Source organism: Ictalurus punctatus, chromosome 2 (genome assembly GCF_001660625.3).
Source record: "Ictalurus punctatus breed USDA103 chromosome 2, Coco_2.0, whole genome shotgun sequence".
Lineage (NCBI taxonomy): Eukaryota > Metazoa > Chordata > Actinopteri > Siluriformes > Ictaluridae > Ictalurus > Ictalurus punctatus.
Window position 1 is genome coordinate 16,888,136 of NC_030417.2, and position 19,293 is coordinate 16,907,428.

Below are 19,293 nucleotides of genomic sequence, written 5' to 3' on the forward strand. Positions count from 1 at the left end.
ACCTCAAATATGTATGAAGTTTATTTTGAGTTAAAACCTAAAAAGTACAATTTATGGAAATCCATCACATCCTACATACATAAAGAAATATAAATTGATTATAGACATGATTAAGGCACAGTAAATCATGAATAGATAGAAACATCCGATCTAACATTTCACTAGTAGTGCAAATTATTTAGCTTTTTCACAGACAACGAAATTTTCCTAAATGTTTGACTTGCACTGTACATATTTATATTTTGGTTTTGCATACGTATATATCTGCACATTATGCTTTCCATTATGTTTTAAGTCCTCTGAGGTGCTCTTTCTCTACTTACACAACATCTACCCAACATGTTGAGGTTAAAAAGACTGAGAGATTAAAAGGAGTGAGAGATTTAAAGGACTGAGAGAGGACTGATGTCCTCCTGGGATTTCATCAAGTCATAAAATCTATTTACAAAATTAAAAACTAAGACATTACAGATCTGTGTCTTAATAAACCAGGCTGCATAATCCACACTGTTTGATAAATAAGTAAATAGTAGTAGGTATTATATTTTGTGAATGTGTACATGTTTTTATATTTGTAGGAAATGTAGTATGACTTTGGTTTTATTGCAGCTTTGTGAAAGCCTAAAACACTATTATGCAAATCAAATGGTTTAAAAGACTGGTATATTTATAGGGAAAAGTTAGTTTGTTAGAACTAAACAACTTAGCTTGTTAGAAAATATCACACTTAAGTCAAAACAAAAAATACACACAGAAGTGGGCAGGAGAGGAAAAGAACAGTCCTACACACACACACACCTCTAGCATGAATGCTAACTGCCCTTTAAGCCTAATGTTGGCCTTTGTAAAATCCTCAAGCACGAATAATAACCATCACCCTAAATTTAGCATCTAAACCTTCTTGTGAGTTTGTCTATATGTTTAATTCCCTTTATTACTGAAGTATGAATAACGGAAATTGGTGAAGAGGTTTCTGTCATGTAAAAGATTTCTTCCATTAAAAAGCCACATGTTCTCCATCAGATGAAACTCCTCATTATACGTTTTAAATACGTTCTCCTCCCATCATCACCAGATATGCAAATACAAGCATCAGGGCTGGATATCACTCTATTTATGAGATGTGATGGACTCTGTTAAACTTTGGAGAACAGAGAAGACCCCAGTACAAACAACACACACCATGTTCTCTACATCTCTACTGCTCCTGCTGGCAGCTGCTTCCTGTGAGTGCTTTATCAAATTTATTAATTTACTACAATAACAATAAATGTGCTGCATATATTGTGTGAGATATCACCATGTGTTTTCCTCCACAGATGTGCATGGTGAGGAACTGACTCAGCCTTCTTCCATGACAGTCCAGCCAGGCCAGAGTCTCTCCATCAACTGCAAGGTTTCATATTCAGTTACCAGCTATTATACAGCTTGGATCCGACAACCTGCAGGAAAAGCTCTGGAGTGGATTGGAAACATCTATAGCGGTGGAAGTACAGCTTACAGTGACAAACTGAAAAATAAGTTCAGCATCTCCAGAGACACTGCTACTAACACAATAACAATTGGAGGACAGAATCTGCAAACTGAAGACACAGCTGTGTATTACTGCGCAAGAGACTCACAGTGACACAGAATAGTGGATTCCCCTTACAAAATCTTTAAAACATGTTAGAGACATCCTCTCAATGTAATTAATAAACCATCTCAGTCACACTTTTACTTGATTTCACTGGAATGAAGATTCAACTTCAGCTTGTGTCATTTTATACACACAAAAAGTCATTTCCATCAAATAATTGCATAAAAATTATGGGTAGTGGTCATTTTGAACGTTTATTATTTTATTCATTTTATGGAATATTTAATGACCAGTTAAAATAAATATTTAATTTGTGGATTTAGGAATAAAACAGCACGTCTCCAATAGTTTGTTGTGTTTAACACACAATCTGTTTTCACGGGTTGAGGTCCAATACTTTCCGAACATAGTAGGAGGCAACAGAGCTCAACAAATAAAGTGATGGGAGAAAAGCCCCTGGAGGTTGAAATTCCAGTTTTGTCAGCATAGTGTTCTGGCAGTTCTTCAACAAATAAACTAACAGGCTTCCCAGTCCCAATAAACACCTCTAGTCTCAACCAGATTTCCAAGATTTCTAAAAATAATAATAATAATAATAATAATAATAATAATAATAATAATAATAATAATAATAATAATTCTCCTATTTGTATTAGTATTTTTTCAGAACACATTATCAGTTCATTCAACAATACTACAAGTTCTGTTTATTTTTACTTTTAAAGCTTATAAAATTGTATATGAACTAAAACACATTAGAACGAGCATCTCTCTGTAAACCTTGTAGCTGGAACTACTGTCAGAGCTGTTGTTATAGAAATGTAATTAACACCTTCTGACCACAGCACACTTACTATTTTATTAAGAGGTTCATTTTGGATGAGTGTTCAGCTCTTTATTTGTTATAGTGTTCATAGCATTTTCACAAAATATAGTACTTGATGATGCATTTTATGCAGACTCTTCACTCATGTCTCTTACATTAGGGACGTGCGTGTGTGTGTGTGTGTGTGTGTGGTGAGGAGAGCAGCTGAGTAGTTCAGTTTTATACCATATACAGTTAATCCATCATTAAAAATATGTCAATCCATTCGTAAGCTTTTGTGCAGGGTGTTGAATCTGAGCTGTGTACAGTGGATGTTGGTATCAGTGATAGAAGCTCCACACACTCAGCTCAGTACAAAACACACATCTGCAAGAAGAGAAACAAAGTGTAAATGTTTTTGCACCTATAGAGGGCAGTAGCTCTCTTCTACTGAGGTAAAAAATAAAATAAAATAAATAATAATAATAAAAAATTCAAAGGCAGGAGCAGAGGCATCATCTAAATAACAGCAGCAATAACACAGCCAACATATCAGTTCAGACAGCTTATGTAAATATAAAAATCAACATGTAAATGTTGAATGAAAAAGTGTTCAGTTGCTGCATGAAGTAAAATATTATTTCTTAAAATATTACTTCTTAATATCTTACTGCTTAGAATATTCAGAGTTTATATTTTCATTATATACTGTACAGTATTGTGCAAAAGTCTGACGCACCCGATTTTTTTAGTACAAACTATTTTATAGATTTTTGTTTTATGACTTCTACATTATCGAGTCAGTACAAAAACATTTTATATTTCCAAACATTAGTTTTCCAGCACAAAATCGTTACACAAAAAACGTTTGTATACCATTAAAGAAAGCAGCATATTATGTAAGAGACACTTTTCAGACAAAAATAGGCTGCTGGGTTTTGCTGCAAAAATAAGCAGCAAGTGCGACAGTCAAAGTCTCCCGAAAAACCGTGGCTGGTTTTTCAAGATACTCAATAAAACTTACAGCTCATTACCTTATAAAACTACAGAAAGTGTACCTTAGACTACAATTTTTTTAAAGGGTCGTCAAACTAAATATTAAGGTGGGGTACAGGGTCCCAGGCATTTCTGCACATGAAGAAGGCACTTCTGCACATGCTACTGTATGAAAATAATTAACTTTACGGTGGTAAGAGTGACACTGCTTCAAGTGAGGATGCGTCACATCACCCTGTCATGATTATTTTCCTGTAACAGCATGCCCCCAAGTGTTTTATTCCTTACTGAATCTGTCACAAAGCTCCTCTGCTTCTGTTGTATTTTAGGTAAAGGTCTGTGTAAACTAAACCATCTCTAACTGCTCATTAATACACATTCAGCTTCTCTCTCCTCACAGACTGCAATGATTCACCATCATCTCACTCACATTAAACAACTGAAAAACAATTTCTCTTTGTTGCTAACATTATCATAGTATTACTATATATTTAATTACACTACTCTGCAAAGGTAATAATAAATAACTCAAAATGTTATACACTATACAATCATTCACAAAGATTTAACAACATTGATGATTTGTGACCTGCATTATTTCTGGAACTACATTCAGTTTGTATTGGATAACCTGGATTAGACACACTGCTGAAAAATGACAGTTTCTGAAAGGACTGGACATGTTTGTGTTGTTCAGTGATCAGAAAACTTCATGTTCTTCTGGGTATTACAGTGATACACAGTGATGTACTAAAATGAATCTAATGCGTAAAGAGCAGTTGTGGACTTGACAGCATGCAACACAGCTGGAGTTTTACAGTAAGCTCTTTCTCTTCATGGCTGTTTCTCTGTGAATATTTTTATGTCTCTAGTGGGAGTTCCATGCAAATGATATCCTTATCAAATGATATTACAGTGATACACAGTAATGTACTAAAAGGACATGACATCTAATGAGTAAAGAGCAGTTATGGACTTGACAGCATGAAATACAGCTGGAGTCTACTTGGCTTTTCCTCTGTGAATCATTTTTATGTCTCTAGTGGGCGTGCCATGTAAATTATATCCTGTGTTTGAACCATTTATGTGATTTACGTTCAGCTCAACAACAAACCAGCAGTTTGTGTTCATTAACAGCAACAGTAATTGTTTTAATTATTTGAGATGGGACTAGGCAGATTTTTGAGTTACTTTGCTCTAGCAATGTTCATTCAATGTTAGTATTATCATTTATTTTATATTTTAAACAAAACAACTTCTTTCTGTCTTTTTTTTATACTTTAACACCAATCTTTGAGTATTCTTTTTCAGATTCCTGCAGTCAGACACTAATCGAGTCTGATTCAGTGATCATCAAACCTGATCAGTCCCATAAACTGACCTGCACAGCCTCTGGATTTAACTTTGGTGGCTACTGGATGGCTTGGATCAGACAGGCTCCTGGAAAAGGGCTGGAATTTGTTGCAGCAACCTACGATACCAGTAACATACGCTACTCTAGTGCAGTTAATGGCCGCTTCACCATCTCCAGAGACAACAGTAAGAAGCAGGTGTATCTGCAGATGAACAGTGTGAGGACAGAAGACACTGCAGTGTATTACTGCGCCCGTGACCCACAGTGATACTTCTCCTTAGACATCAGTACAAAAACACATGCTTGCTATAGTCACATGACAAGCTCACATTTTCATAAGCAGTGTATTCATGAGGGTCAAAGAACCTAAACTTTTTGATTGTCTACTGTATGACTGACAAATTTCCACTTCCTGTCTTTTACTGCATGTGGCTTGTTGTGAATGTTTTCTGGACATTTATACTGCTGTAAGATTACTTAAGTCAGGTCTTATATAAAACACAATGCACATTACTTAAGCCTAATTTTGAATTCTTTGACTTTTGTCTGTGCTTTCAAGAGCCTGTGCAATGACCTCCTTCCAATAATAAAATAAATAAAAGTTCTCCATACATGCTGTTTTAAACACGTCGATATTTCACTTTGTGACAGAGTGAGAACTAAGCAGTTGTTCACAGAGATAGGAAACAGAGATCAATGCCATAACAGACACACACTTCTGGGTTTACAAAAGACAATAAAAATACTCACAATACATTATGCTCAAATAAGCAAGTATCTTTGGATTTTAATTAAATAATTTCCTATGAGACAAGTGTGTGTTTATTTAGGCATCTAGTTATTTGAGCACCTAGTCCATGTGGAATGAGGTTAAGATTCATTTACAGAACTAAATTTGACTTACATATTCAGTCTTTAATATATAAATTAACTCTTTTTTTTTACATCACCAAAGAACATTTCCATTGTGATTATTAAAACCTGTAGGTAAGGGCGTAACCATGTGTGGCAGGGTAAGTGATTTGGCTGTCCTATTGGTTCTGCTTGGGATATGGTTTCGGCAGACCAATAGGATGAGAGCTACCAGATTATTTAAGGACCTTTTTTTGATAAGTAAATAGGTGTCTTGGTGTTTCTGAGTTCTTCGCGCCCTTGGCATTTTCGGTTCTCAGCCCCATTCAGGTACATTGAGGCTTATCTCACGGTGTAATGAGGTGAATATCTCAAGGTTAATTTGTTGTTTATAGTCTTAGAGCGGCGCTGGTGGCGCGTGCATTGTGGTGATTTGGCGCTGGAGATCACGTAAAGTGATCGCAACATTTATCCGGTGGCTGAATGATGTGTATATGTATGTATGTGTTTATGTATATCGAGCCGCGGTACCTGTGAGTAATTATACACCTTCGCGTCTGGTGTTTGTTCAGTCTAATAGTAAGTGCACCTCTCCCTTCTTCACATTGGGACTTGGTACATTTAGGTTGATACTGTGATCTTTGTGTTAAGGTGAGTGGGGAGTTGAGTTAAGTCTTCTCTAAGACAAACCTCTAGCCGTAGACACTACATGTGACGCCGCTGCTGTTTTGCTTTGTGATTGTTTTGTTTTAGTGCAGGGATCTCAAACTTAATTTACAGTGAGGGAAAAAAGTATTTGATCCCCTGCTGATTTTGTAAGTTTGCCCCCTGACAAAGAAATGATCAGTCTATAATTTTAATGGTAGATTTATTTGAACAGTGAGAGACAGAATAACAACAAGAAAATCCAGAAAAACACATGTCAAAAATGTTAGAAATTGATTTGCATTTTAATGAGGGAAATAAGTATTTGACCCCTCTGCAAAACATGACTTAGTACTTGGTGGAAAAACCCTTGTTGGCAATCACAGAGGTCAGACGTTTCTTGTAGTTGGCCACCAGGTTTGCACACATCTCAGGAGGGATTTTGTCCCACTCATAAGTATTTGACCCCCTCTCAATCAGAAAGATTTCTGGCTCCCAGGTGTCTTTTATACAGGTAACGAGCTGACATTAGGAGCACACTCTTAAAGGGAGTGCTCCTAATCTCAGCTTGTTACCTGTATAAAAGACACCTGTCCACAGAAGCAATCAATCAATCAGATTCCAAACTCTCCACCATGGCCAACACCAAAGAGCTCTCCAAGGATGTCAGGGACAAGATTGTAGACCTACACAAGTCTGGAATGGGCTACAAGACCATTGCCAAGCAGCTTGGTGAGAAGGTGACAACAGTTGGTGTGATTATTCGCAAATGGAAGAAACACAAAAGAACTGTCAATCTCCCTTGGCCTGGGGCTCCATGCAAGATCTCACCTCGTGGAGTTGCAATGATCATAAGAACAGTGAGGAATCAGCCCAGAACTACACGGGAGGATCTTGTCAATGATCTCAAGGCAGCTGGGACCATAGTCACCAAGAAAACAATTGGTAACACACTACGCCGTGAAGGACTGAAATCCTGCAGCTCAAGGTCCCCCTGAGGTCCCCCTGCTCAAGAAAGCACATATATATGCCTGTCTGAAGTTTGCCAACGAACATCTGAATGATTCAGAGGACAACTGGGTGAAAGTGTTGTGGTCAGATGAGACCAAAATGGAGCTCTTTGGCATCAACTCAACTCGCCGTGTTTGGAGGAGGGTGAATGCTGCCTATGACCCCAAGAACACCATCCCCACTGTTAAACATGGAGGTGGAAACATTATGCTTTGGGGGTGTTTTTCTGCTAAGGAGACAGGACAACTTCACCGCATCAAAGGGACGATGGACGGGGCCATGTACCGTCAAATCTTGGGTGAGAACCTCCTTCCCTCAGCCAGGCCATTGAAAATGGGTTGTGGATGGGTATTCCAGCATGACAATGACCCAAAACACACGGCCAAGGCAACAAAGGAGTGGCTCAAGAAGAAGCACATTAAGGTCCTGGAGTGGCCTAGCCAGTCTCCAGACCTTAATCCCATAGAAAATCTGTGGAGGGAGCTGAAGGATCGAGTTGCCAAACTTCAGCCTCGAAACCTTAATGACTTGGAGAAGATCTGCAAAGAGGAGTGGGACAAAATCCCTCCTGAGATGTGTGCAAACCTGGTGGCCAACTACAAGAAACGTCTGACCTCTGTGATTGCCAACGAGGGTTTTGCCACCAAGTACTAAGTGATGTTTTGCAGAGGGGTCAAATACTTATTTCCCTCATTAAAATGCAAATCAATTTATAACATTTTTTACATGTGTTTTTCTGGATTTTCTTGTTGTTATTCCGTCTCTCACTGTTCAAATAAATCTACCATTAAAATTATAGAATGATCATTTCTTTATCAGTGGGCAAACGTACAAAATCAGCAGGGGATCAAATACTTTTTTTCCCTCACTGTACCTGGGGGCCGCTGGAGGTAGAGTATGGGTGAGGCAGGGCCGCATCAAGTATTCCACAAAAAAAGGATTTCAAGTATTCCAAAAACAGTACAACCGATCCAATCTTCTTAATCTTTAGTAATAACTATTCTCAACATGCAGAACATGAACGGTTCTTCAGAACATAGGTTTCTCTTACTTCCTCCTACTCCTTGCTGCCAGAGACTTGGCAGCGCTTCCTCTTACACAGCTGAGCCACATTTGGCTTGAGGGAGGAAGCAACTGAGACCCTCAGTATGGCTCGAAGATGCTCATCTGTAAGTCTGGACCTGAACTTTGATTTATTAAAGTTCATAGTGGAGAAGAGCTTTTCGCACAGATAGGTGTTCCCAAAAAGGCACATGATTCGCTTGAACATCTTGGAAAGCTCAAGGAACGTGGGGGGCAATTCTCTCATAAATTGTCCAAGCTTGTCTGTTTTTCCACTCACCTCCCTGAACTTGGCTTTGAGTTCAGAACTGCACTGCAGGTCAATTAGCTCCAATTGAACCACAGGGGGGGCATCTTCCACATCGAAGGAGAAGGGGTCAGCAAAAATTTGAAACGTGGCTCTGTGTGTCTTGAAGTCTGCAAACCTGTGATCAAATTCTTCCTGTAGCTTTAGAATGGTATCAGCATACTTCTCACCACTGAATGGTGTGCCTGAATCCATGAGCGCCTTGCATGCTGGGAAATGCAGAGGTTTGTCTGAGAAAGCTGGGCTTTCCATAACGCAAGTTTTGTTGCGAATGCTCTGACACTGTCATATGCAACACTGACAAGCTGGCCCTGGCCTTGTAACTTCTTGCTCAGTACAAAAAAATTTACCTAAATGTTTGACTTGCACTGTATATATTTATATTTACATATCTGCTGCAGGAAATTTTGGGTGACTTCAGCCTGCATTGGCCCTGCTAGCTCACAAAATTAAACTATGAAATTAATTAAGCAATCTGACTTGTATTTTTAGAGAAATAACATAGAAGATTAGAAGAAGCAGGTTTATTCGGCAGTCAGCAAGACAGCTAAATGAACCTGGCTGGGCCCAGGGTTACACGCTCCACTCAAAAAGCAGAACATGCAACAAAATACAATCATATACAATGTGTCCTATATACAATTAAAGCATCCATGTACCTTTAGGGAGTGCCCTTATCTTAGCTTGCACCTTTTCTCTTACGTCTTTTCTGACGGGCCCTTGAGTTTTTTCTAATGAAAACTTTTGCCTGCATCTGCTCTTCTCTTTCAAGCGGACATCATTAACAGCGTCATAGTAATAAAAAGCCAATATCTGTTTTCTTTATTATTTACTACACTTGGGAGGCCTCCTCTTATCTCCTACCAGCGTGAAGACCCCCCCTTTCCCCCGCATCTCTCTCCCTTTCCCTGAGCCATGGGTAAGTACAGCCTTTTCCTTATCTATCCTCCCTGTTGCGCTCTGTCCAGCCCTATGTATATTTTATATGCATTTACGTATTTTAATATCTCTTATTTCTAGATGCACGATCCAAACTCATCGACCCGGGTTCTTCTAAACAGAATCCTGGATCTTCCATCAAAAGGAAAACGCCGACAGTTCCCTCCCAGACCCACTTCACCGGGCCCCATCTCAAAAAGGCGCAAAGTGGATTCTGGCACTCAAACATGTTTAACCGTGCTGCCCCTCAGGAAAAAGAGAACGGAGGTATCCACACAGACACGCATTGCTGTTCCCCCCTCAAAGAGAAGAATTAACGCATCCACTCAAACATCTGTTTCTGTGCCATTCATGAAGAAAAGATATTCAGATGCGGCTGCCCAAACCTACCACAGAATGTCATATGGCATGCAAACTCCCCAGATCCCTACTGCTTCTAAGGCACCCAGGCTACCCAAATCCACTGGGCCATGAATAGAAAAACCATGCATCCCCCAAAATCTTAAGTAAAACCCATGATTGTTAAAAAGTAATTCTTTTATGTGTTTTTATTAAACTACATGAAGTTTTCCAAACCCTTTTCTGTGTGCGTGCGAGTGTGTGTGTCTATTTTACATATGCACGACTTTTCTTATCTACCCCTGCGAGTCCACCTTGCTCGGGCCCCTTCGACAATTAGTTTTTTCAGCTCTAGAAAAGGAGGGTTTTCTTTTTTAATTTCTCTATTTTCCATTTTCTTTAATCTGATATAATATCCGAACACTGCACCCTCATTAGAAATAAATATTATGTTTTTCATTATGCTTTAAGTCCTCTGAGAGGCGCTCTTTACACAACATCTACCCATGTTGCAGTTAAAGTGACTGAGAGATTAAAGGTTGTACAACACTGTTTAAAAACTAAAACATTCGTTTTATTTCTACATTTAATGTTGTGGAACATTTACAAGAAAAGTTATTTCCTGTTGAATTGAGAATTTAACAGCACTGTGTTTGTAAAACCTTTTATTTGTACTTCAGTCTGTAAATTGAATATTACCTTCATTCTAAAACCTTTAACAGCACAAATGTCTATAAAATGGTAAGAAACAATGTGGTTGGAATTCTTACGATTAGGAAAAAATGAAGTTGTGAGAAAAGTTCAAACTAGATGTGTGCATCAGGACAAGCATCAGCTATAATAAAGTCACAGGAGCGGGTGGTCAGATATGCAGCTTGTGGGACCCACAAAAGAATGAATGAATGAATGAATGCCTTTATTGTCACTATACATATGTACAATGAAATTAAGAGTCACTCCTTTTTTTTTTTCCCCCTGCCAACATGTACATAAAATAAATACTAAAGACCAGAAAAGGCCAGAAACATTAACATGGCCATGTATTGCTGCTTCATCCTTGTTAGTGTCACTGTGATTTAAAGGACTAATATAACGTTATATTGTGGGGAAAATAACCAACATAGTTTCTTAGAAAATATCAGTCAAGTACAAACAAAACAGGGGAGGAAATAAAGCGCACACACAGTACAAATACTAACTGCCCCTTAACCCTAATTCTATGATACCAATATCTTCAAGCACAGTTAATTATTACCATAAAATGTTTGTTGCAAGTTTTTCTATATGTATAATACCCTTTATTATTGATAATATAAATAACAGAAGTTGGTAAAGAGCGTTCTGGCATGGAAAAGATTTGTTACATTAAAAACCCACAGGTTCTTTATAAAATGAATCTCATCCCCATGTTTTAAATACATTTTAAATACTAACATGAACACTGAGACGATCTCTTACTGTCAAATTCCCACAGAGGACCAAAGTCTGTGCTTACTGAGTACATACACCAAGTGAAGTAACTGCAGGAGCAATATCTTTATTTACAACACAGCAGACAAACACAGGAAACACGGTCTAAACTGGACAAGGTTAACTGGGTTAAACATGGAACTTAAAGTATAGGCATGGAACGAGAACCCTCGAAATAAGACCACTAGCATGCTAAACAATTTGTGTATGCTTGAACATAGTAGCGAATAATACTGCGCGCTGTGCACAGCAACAGGCCGAGCACCACCCCCAGCGGGACTGGGACGCTGGATGACGCCCCCAGTGGGGCTGGAGCTCGGAGGGACGTCCTCAGCGGAGCTGGACAACGGGACAGCCCCCTCGGCAGGGCTGGATGACGGGACAGCTTCCTCGGCGTGCAGGAGCTCCACAGCTGAGACTTCCCTCTAGGCCTCAAGCTGGAGCTCTGAGGCCGCTAAATTGACCTCAGACGGGGGCCCAGAGGTCGCCAGGTTAACCTGGGATGGAGCGCCACAGCTGAGACCTCCCTGTAGGCCTCAAGCTGGAGCTCCGAGGGTGCGGTTACCCCCCCAAAAAAGTGTTCTAGGCCAGCCTTCGGTTCCGGATTGGGCAGCGTGACTGGGTTCTCAGCAGAGCCGGAAGGTGGAGCGCTGTTCGGCACTATGGGACAGGGGCGAAGCGCTTCCTCCACGTTGCGGAGTATCTGATTTAGTTCATCCTCCCACTACTTAAACTGCAACTCCTCCTGCCGCCTCCTTAGCACAGCTTGGTACTCCTCCTGCTGCTTTCTTATCGTTGCTCGGTACTCCTCCGGTCACGGGAAGACCCAGGAATACCAGTAATTCTCAACAAGGCGCTCTCCTACTACTTCCATGGTTTAAGGCACAGTATTCTGTAACGACACAGGGCTTGTAGACAGGAAGTAAGCACAGGAGCAGGGTCTTTATTTACAACACAGCAGACAAAACGCAGGAAACACGATCTAAACTGGAAACGGTTAACTGGGTTAAATATGGAATTTAAAGCTGCGGCGTTCAAGCATATACGAATAATGCTGCGCACCGTGTACAGCAACACGAGGGGTTTAAATAACCAACTTAATCACACTAAAATACAGACACCTTGAGTAAATTAAGACACACCCTCGAACTTCAACCCACGCTTAAACAGGGAAGGAATCACAGCAAACGAAAAGCGCGTGTCCATATATAAGAGTCTCGTGCACACGCTGCAACAGTCTTAGCGCTTTGACGCCGCAGCGCCATCTGCCGGCGGAAACGTAACACCAAGATTGAAAATGAAAATGAATCATTGCATGAAGCTTTAACTTTTACTTTTTCAGTATGGAAAAAATCAGGATGGTCTTTGCGGTTTCTCTGTAACAAGATGCATTTTTAAATAAACTTTATGGTTGTAACTGTAACTCTGCTTCATCCCACCACCATGTCATTGCTTATTTCCCTGTAACAGTACCCCTGCTGTGTTTTATTCCTTAATTAATGGGGTCATATTCTAGTGTGTTTGCTTATTCACCTGAAAACACCTCCATGAGTTGATCAAACAGGACTGATAAATATATTTAACACAAAATAGACACGGAACAAATTATTATATATTTAAAATCTCAGACTAGACATATTTGAGACATGGGGAGGTTTTCTCATATGGAAGAATCTTTCACATGTTCTCCAATATAAGGAGTGGCTCTGTGCAAATGTCCTTCACTGATATATATATTTAAGACAGAGAGATTTTACTTATTCTGCTTCAACACACACCATGATCTCTACATCCCTGCTTCTGCTTGCAGCCGTACACTGTAAGTGTTTTTACATTTGACATATAATACAGTTTTGGTTACTTACAGTGAGGGAAAGAAGTATTTGATCCCCTGCTGATTTTGTACGTTTGCCCACTGACAAAGAAATGATCATTCTATAATTTTAATGGTAGGTTTATTTGAACAGTGAGAGACAGAATAACAACAAAACATCCAGAAAAATGCATGTCAAAAATTTTATAAATTGATTCGCATTTTAATGAGGGAAATAAGTTTCTCAAACAGAAAGATTTCTGGCTCCCAGGTGTCTTTTATACAGGTGACGAGCTGAGATTAGGAGCACACTGTTAAAGGGAGTGCTCCTAATATCAGTTTGTTACCTGTATAAAAGACATCTGTCCACAGAAGCAGTCAATCAATCAGATTCCAAACTCTCCACCATGGCCAAGACCAAAGAGCTCTCCAAGGATGTCAGGGACAAGATTGTAGACCTACACGAGTCTGGAATGGGCTACAAGACCATTGCCAAGCAGCTTGGTGAGAAGGGGACAACAGTTGGTGCGATTATTCGCAAATGGAAGAAGCACAAAAGAACTGTCAATCTCCCTCGGCCAGGGGCTCCATGCAAGATCTCACCTCGTGGAGTTGCAGTGATCATGAGAACAGAGGAATCAGCCCAGAACTACACGGGAGGATCTTGTCAATGATCTCAAGGCAGCTGGGACCATAGTCACCAAGAAAACAATTGGTAACACACTACGCCGTGAAGGACTGAAATCCTGCAGCGCCCGCAAGGTCTGCTGCTCAAGAAAGCACATATACATGCCCGTCTGAAGTTTGCCAATGAACATCTGCATGGTTCAGAGGACAACTGGGTTTAAGTGTTGTGGTCAGATGAGACCAAAATGGAGCTCTTTGGCATCAACTCAACTCGCCGTGTTTGGAGGAGGAGGAATGCTGCCTATGACCCCAAGAACACCATCCCCACCGTCAAACATGGAGGTGGAAACATTATGCTTTGGGGGTGTTTTTCTGCTAAGGGGACAGGACAACTTCACCACATCAAAGGGGCGATGGACGGGGCCATGTACCGTCAAATCTTGGGTGAGAACCTCCTTCCCTCAGCCAGGGCATTGAAAATGGGTCGTGGATGGGTATTCCAGCATGACAATGACCCAAAACACACGGCCAAGGCAACAAAGGAGTGGCTCAAGAAGAAGCACATTAAGGTCCTGGAGTGGCCTAGCCAGTCTCCAGACCTTAATCCCATAGAAAATCTGTGGAGGGAGCTGAAGGTTCGAGTTGCCAAACGTCAGCCTCGAAACCTTAATGACTTGGAGAAGATCTGCAAAGAGGAGTGGGACAAAATCCCTCCTGAGATGTGTGCAAACCTGGTGGCCAACTACAAGAAACGTCTGACCTCTGTGATTGCCAACAAGGGTTTTTCCACCAAGTACTAAGTCATGTTTTGCAGAGGGGTCAAATACTTATTTCCCTCATTAAAATGCAAATCAATTTATAACATTTTTGACATGCGTTTTTCTGGATTTTCTTGTTGTTATTCTGTCTCTCACTGTTCAAATAAATCTACCATTAAAATTATAGACTGATCATTTCTTTGTCAGTGGGCAAACGTACAAAATCAGCAGGGGATCAAATACTTTTTTCCCTCACTGTATAGCTTTTGTTTTTGCGAAATAAATTTTCTTTAACAGGTGTTCACTGTGTTGAACTGATCCAGCCCGGATCCACAGCGTTAACCCCGGATCAGTCAATGTCTCTGACCTGCAAAGTGTCTGGATATTCATCAACTGATAGCAGCTACTGTACAGACTGGATACGACAACCTGCAGGAAAAGCTCTGGAGTGTATTGGATGGATATGTAGTAGCGGTAGCACATTATACAGTGAGAAACTGAAAAGGAGCTATCAGGTTTCCAGAGACACATTCAGCAGCACAGTATCATTAACAGGATAGAACATGCAGACTGAAAACACAGCTGTGTATTACTGCGCTCGTTATCCACAAAGGTAGACAGATCAACACCATCCCTATACAAAAACACCTCATACAAACGCCTACTAGAACTTCTGAATGAAAAAAAAAATGTGTACATTATAACAGAAAGACATACAAAGACAACAATTTTTCAATCCAAGTCTAAACAAAAAATAATCAAATAAATAAGTAAATCACTTAAATGACACCTAAAAGGTTAAATTCAGTTAATTTTATGAATAGTTTGTAGTATAGATTTAAGCAGTGGCCAACAAAACCATAATCTCCAACGTAGCTGCACGTTTTTACTTTTTTATCATCTGGATTTTATGTTTTATAGGGTGATGTTACCAACATAGAAGCTCATCCTTTGTTCCTCTTATACCACAGCAGTGTGCACACGATTGCAATGTTTTATTAATTAAAGAATGACACCATGCATTTTATTCAATTATAATGTTGGCACAAAAGGTAAGTTCATGTTATTAGCTACATCATAATAGCTATGCACAGCCATTCTCTGAATGCAAACTCCTCTGTCGTGAACACTTTCCAGTGGCAGAAAACATTTTGGATTTTTTTCCCTCTAAATGTTATAAAATGTAGACACTGGAGACTCCTTCCATAAATGTTAAATAAACATCGCCTTACATTTACTGCATCAACAATTACCCACATATTTAAAATCGGTAGCGAATTTAAACGGAGCACTGCCATACACGTTCCTGTATACAAGTCATTACAACAGAAACAATACTGTATTTCAATGAGCTAATTAATATAAACCTAAAATTAATCAACAAATCAAAATTGAAGATTCAGTGCAGTGGTATGAAGTCATTAAGTTGTAGTTCACCTGGTGATTTTTATACTGTGAAGAAAGAGCTACAATCATTTAAAAATATCCCAAGTAAGTACAAAAAAACAATTGTGTGTGTGTGTGTGTGTGTGTGTGTGTGTGTGTGCGTGCACGTGTGTGTGTGTTATATTATTGAAACTAGTAGCTGGTAAAGAAAACTTTTCTTTTATTAAAAAGCCACATATCACCCATAAGATGAATCTCATCCCCGTGATTTAAACATGTTTTAAATACATTCTCCTCCCATCATAACCACATATTCAAATACAAGTGTCAGGGCTGGATATCACTCTATTTATGAGATGTGGTGGAGATGTGTTAAACTTTGGAGAACAGAGAAGACCCCAGTACAAACAACACACACCATGTTCTCTACATCTCTACTGCTCCTGCTGGCAGCTGCTTCCTGTGAGTGCTTTATCAAATTCATTCATTTACTAAAATAACAATAAATGTGCAGCATATACTGTGTGAGAGATCACCATGTGTTTTCCTCCACAGATGTGCAGGGGGAAGAACTGACTCAGCCTGCTTCCATGACAGTCCAGCCAGGCCAGAGTCTCTCCATCAACTGCAAGGTTTCATATTCAGTTACCAGCTATGGTACAGCTTGGATCCGACAACCTCCAGGAAAAGCTCTGGAGTGGATTGGATACATGCATTACAGTGGTAGTGCATATTACAATGACAAAAATATAAGTTCGGCATCTCCATAGACACTGCTACTAACACAATAACAATTGGAGGACAGAATCTGCAAACTGAAGACACAGCTGTGTATTACTACGCAAGAGGCACAGTGATATAGAATAGTGGGTTCTCCTTACAAAAACTTTGAGACATGTTAGAGACATCCTCTCAATGTAACTAATAACCATCTCAGTCAAACTTTTACTTTCTTCCACTGGAATGAAGTAGTAATAGCTTGTGTCATTTTTAAACACACAGTAGTCATTTTTAAAATAAAATAAAATATACATTCTTTAAAGACTATTGATTTTTAACTATTATTAATTTCTACATTGTATGGAATATTTAATAAACAACTGGAATAAATTAATCAGTGAACCAGAATGTGAGGAATAATACAATTTATACAGGTACGATATTTCAAACAACTAAAGGAGGCAGTAGAGCTCAACAAATAAAGTGGTGGAAAAAAGCCCCTGGAGGTAGAAATTCAAACACACTAATAGGCATCCCAGTAGCAATACACACCTCTAGTGTCAACCAGATTTCTTGCAAAATTTATAAAACAACAAACCTCCTATTTGTTTTAGTATCTGTTCAGAACACATTATCAGTTCATTCCAAATAATATATTCATATCACTACATCCCTACTCCTCACACAAAATGTCACCATATCATCAATGCTACATGTTTTTGTTGTTACTATTGTTTTTTAATCCATTTATGGTGAGAGTCCATTATATACTGTACTTATAAAATAGTAAACCTGAGTCTTCAAGATCATGTAGAAGTTGATGATGCAAATTATTAAAATCCTCCACTCCTCCACTCATGTCTCTTATATTAGGAAGGTCTGTATGTGTGTGTGTGTGTGTGTGTGTGTGTGTGTGTGTGTGTGTGTGTGTGTGTGTGTGTGTGTGTGATGAGGAGAGCAGCTGAAGAGTTTAAATCACCAGTTTTATACCATATACAGTTAATCCATCAATAATAATATGTCAATCCATTGCAAAGCTTTTGAGCAAGTTGTTGAAGCTGAGTTGTGTACAGTGGATGTTGGTATCAGTGATAGAAGCTCCACACACTCAGCTCTGTACAAAACACACATCTGCAGGAAGAGAAACAAAGTGTAAATGTTGTTGCACTTATAGAGGGCAGTAGCTCACTTCTACTGAGGTAAAATGGTCAAATGCAGGAGGCATCATCTAATTAACAGCAGCAATAACACGCCCAACATATCAGTTCAGACAGCTTATGTAAATATAAAAGACAACATGTAAATGTTGAATGAAAAAGCATTCAGTTGCTTCTTGAAGTAAAACACACACGCACATACATACATACATACATTATATATATATATATATATATATATATATATATATATATATATATATATATATATATATATATATATATATATACATACAGTATTGTGCAAAAGTTTTAGGCACCCATATTTTAATACAAACTTTATCATACTATTGAGCGGCTAATCCTTCCACCACGATGGTTTCACTTTGAAAAGTGAGAAGTACAAACTTTGTTCAAGTTTTTTTTTTCAAATTATTTTATGACTTCTACATTATCGAATCACTACAAAAACTTTTTATATTTCCAAACATTAGTTTTCCAGCACAAAATTAAATGTTACAGAAAAATGTTTGTATGTCAGTAAAGAAAGAAGCATATTACATAAGAGACCACGTTTCAGACAAAAAAACCCAATGAAGGCTGCTGGGTTTTGCTCCAAAAATTAGAAGCAAGCGCGACAGGCAAAGTCTCTAGAACTGTGACTGGTTCTGCAAAATGCTCAATAAAACTTACCAGCTCATTTCCTTATAAAACTGCAGAAAGTGTACTTGAAACTACTGTTTTTAAAGCAAAGGGTCGTCAAACTAAATATTGACTTTGTTTCATTTATTACTGTTTATTATTGCACTTTATAGTATTTTTTAAATGTAGAAACATTTCATTTCTTACTGTACAACATTTCTTTTCATGTGAAAAAGTCTTTTGCACAGTTCTGTCAAATATGTTCATTAATAATTAACAACCATCTCTAAAGTGATGGAAATGAATAAATCAGAACTTTGAAGGTTACTTGCATGTACACCAATTATTAAAAACAACCACTAAGCTGAACTGGCAAACTGTAAAATGGGACATCGCTCTCATCCTTGAAACATGCAAAATCAGCCTGTGGAGGTTCATATTATAGACCTGACTCTATTGGTTAAAAGGAAGTCTATGCAAATACATCCTGTTATTATTTGCTCTACATAAAATCAGCTTGTTGCTCAGATAAAGCGCATATCATCAAACTGAATTACAGAACTTCCATCACAGAGTTTGATTATGGGGCTAAGCGTCATTCAGCAGTGCATTTTTATGCTCATGTTAACACGAGGTATCTGAGACTTCTTTATATGTTTACCAATAAGTGTATGATTTAATGTATTAATAATTATTTTTGATTGTTTTATATGGCAGGTTTTTCCAGTGCTGAGATCAGACTGGACCAGTCTCCTGCTGTAGTAAAGAGACCTGAATAATCTGTGAAGATCTCGTGTAAAATAAATGGTTTTGATATGACAAGCAGCTACA

The 19,293-nt window shown here is 38.7% G+C and overlaps 2 gene segments (V, D, J or C); both read left to right on the plus strand.

The window, feature by feature from the left end:
• The first annotated feature begins 1,067 nt into the window (after positions 1-1,067).
• On the plus strand, positions 1,068-1,627 carry LOC124626366 (Ig heavy chain V region 914-like). The segment is given in 2 exon segments: positions 1,068-1,226; positions 1,320-1,627. Coding segments are annotated over 2 exon segments (408 nt in total).
• A 2,838-nt stretch (positions 1,628-4,465) lies between these two features.
• LOC108277905 (Ig heavy chain V region 914-like) lies at positions 4,466-5,101 on the plus strand. The segment is given in 2 exon segments: positions 4,466-4,596; positions 4,692-5,101. Coding segments are annotated over 2 exon segments (363 nt in total).
• The last annotated feature ends 14,192 nt before the right edge of the window (positions 5,102-19,293 follow it).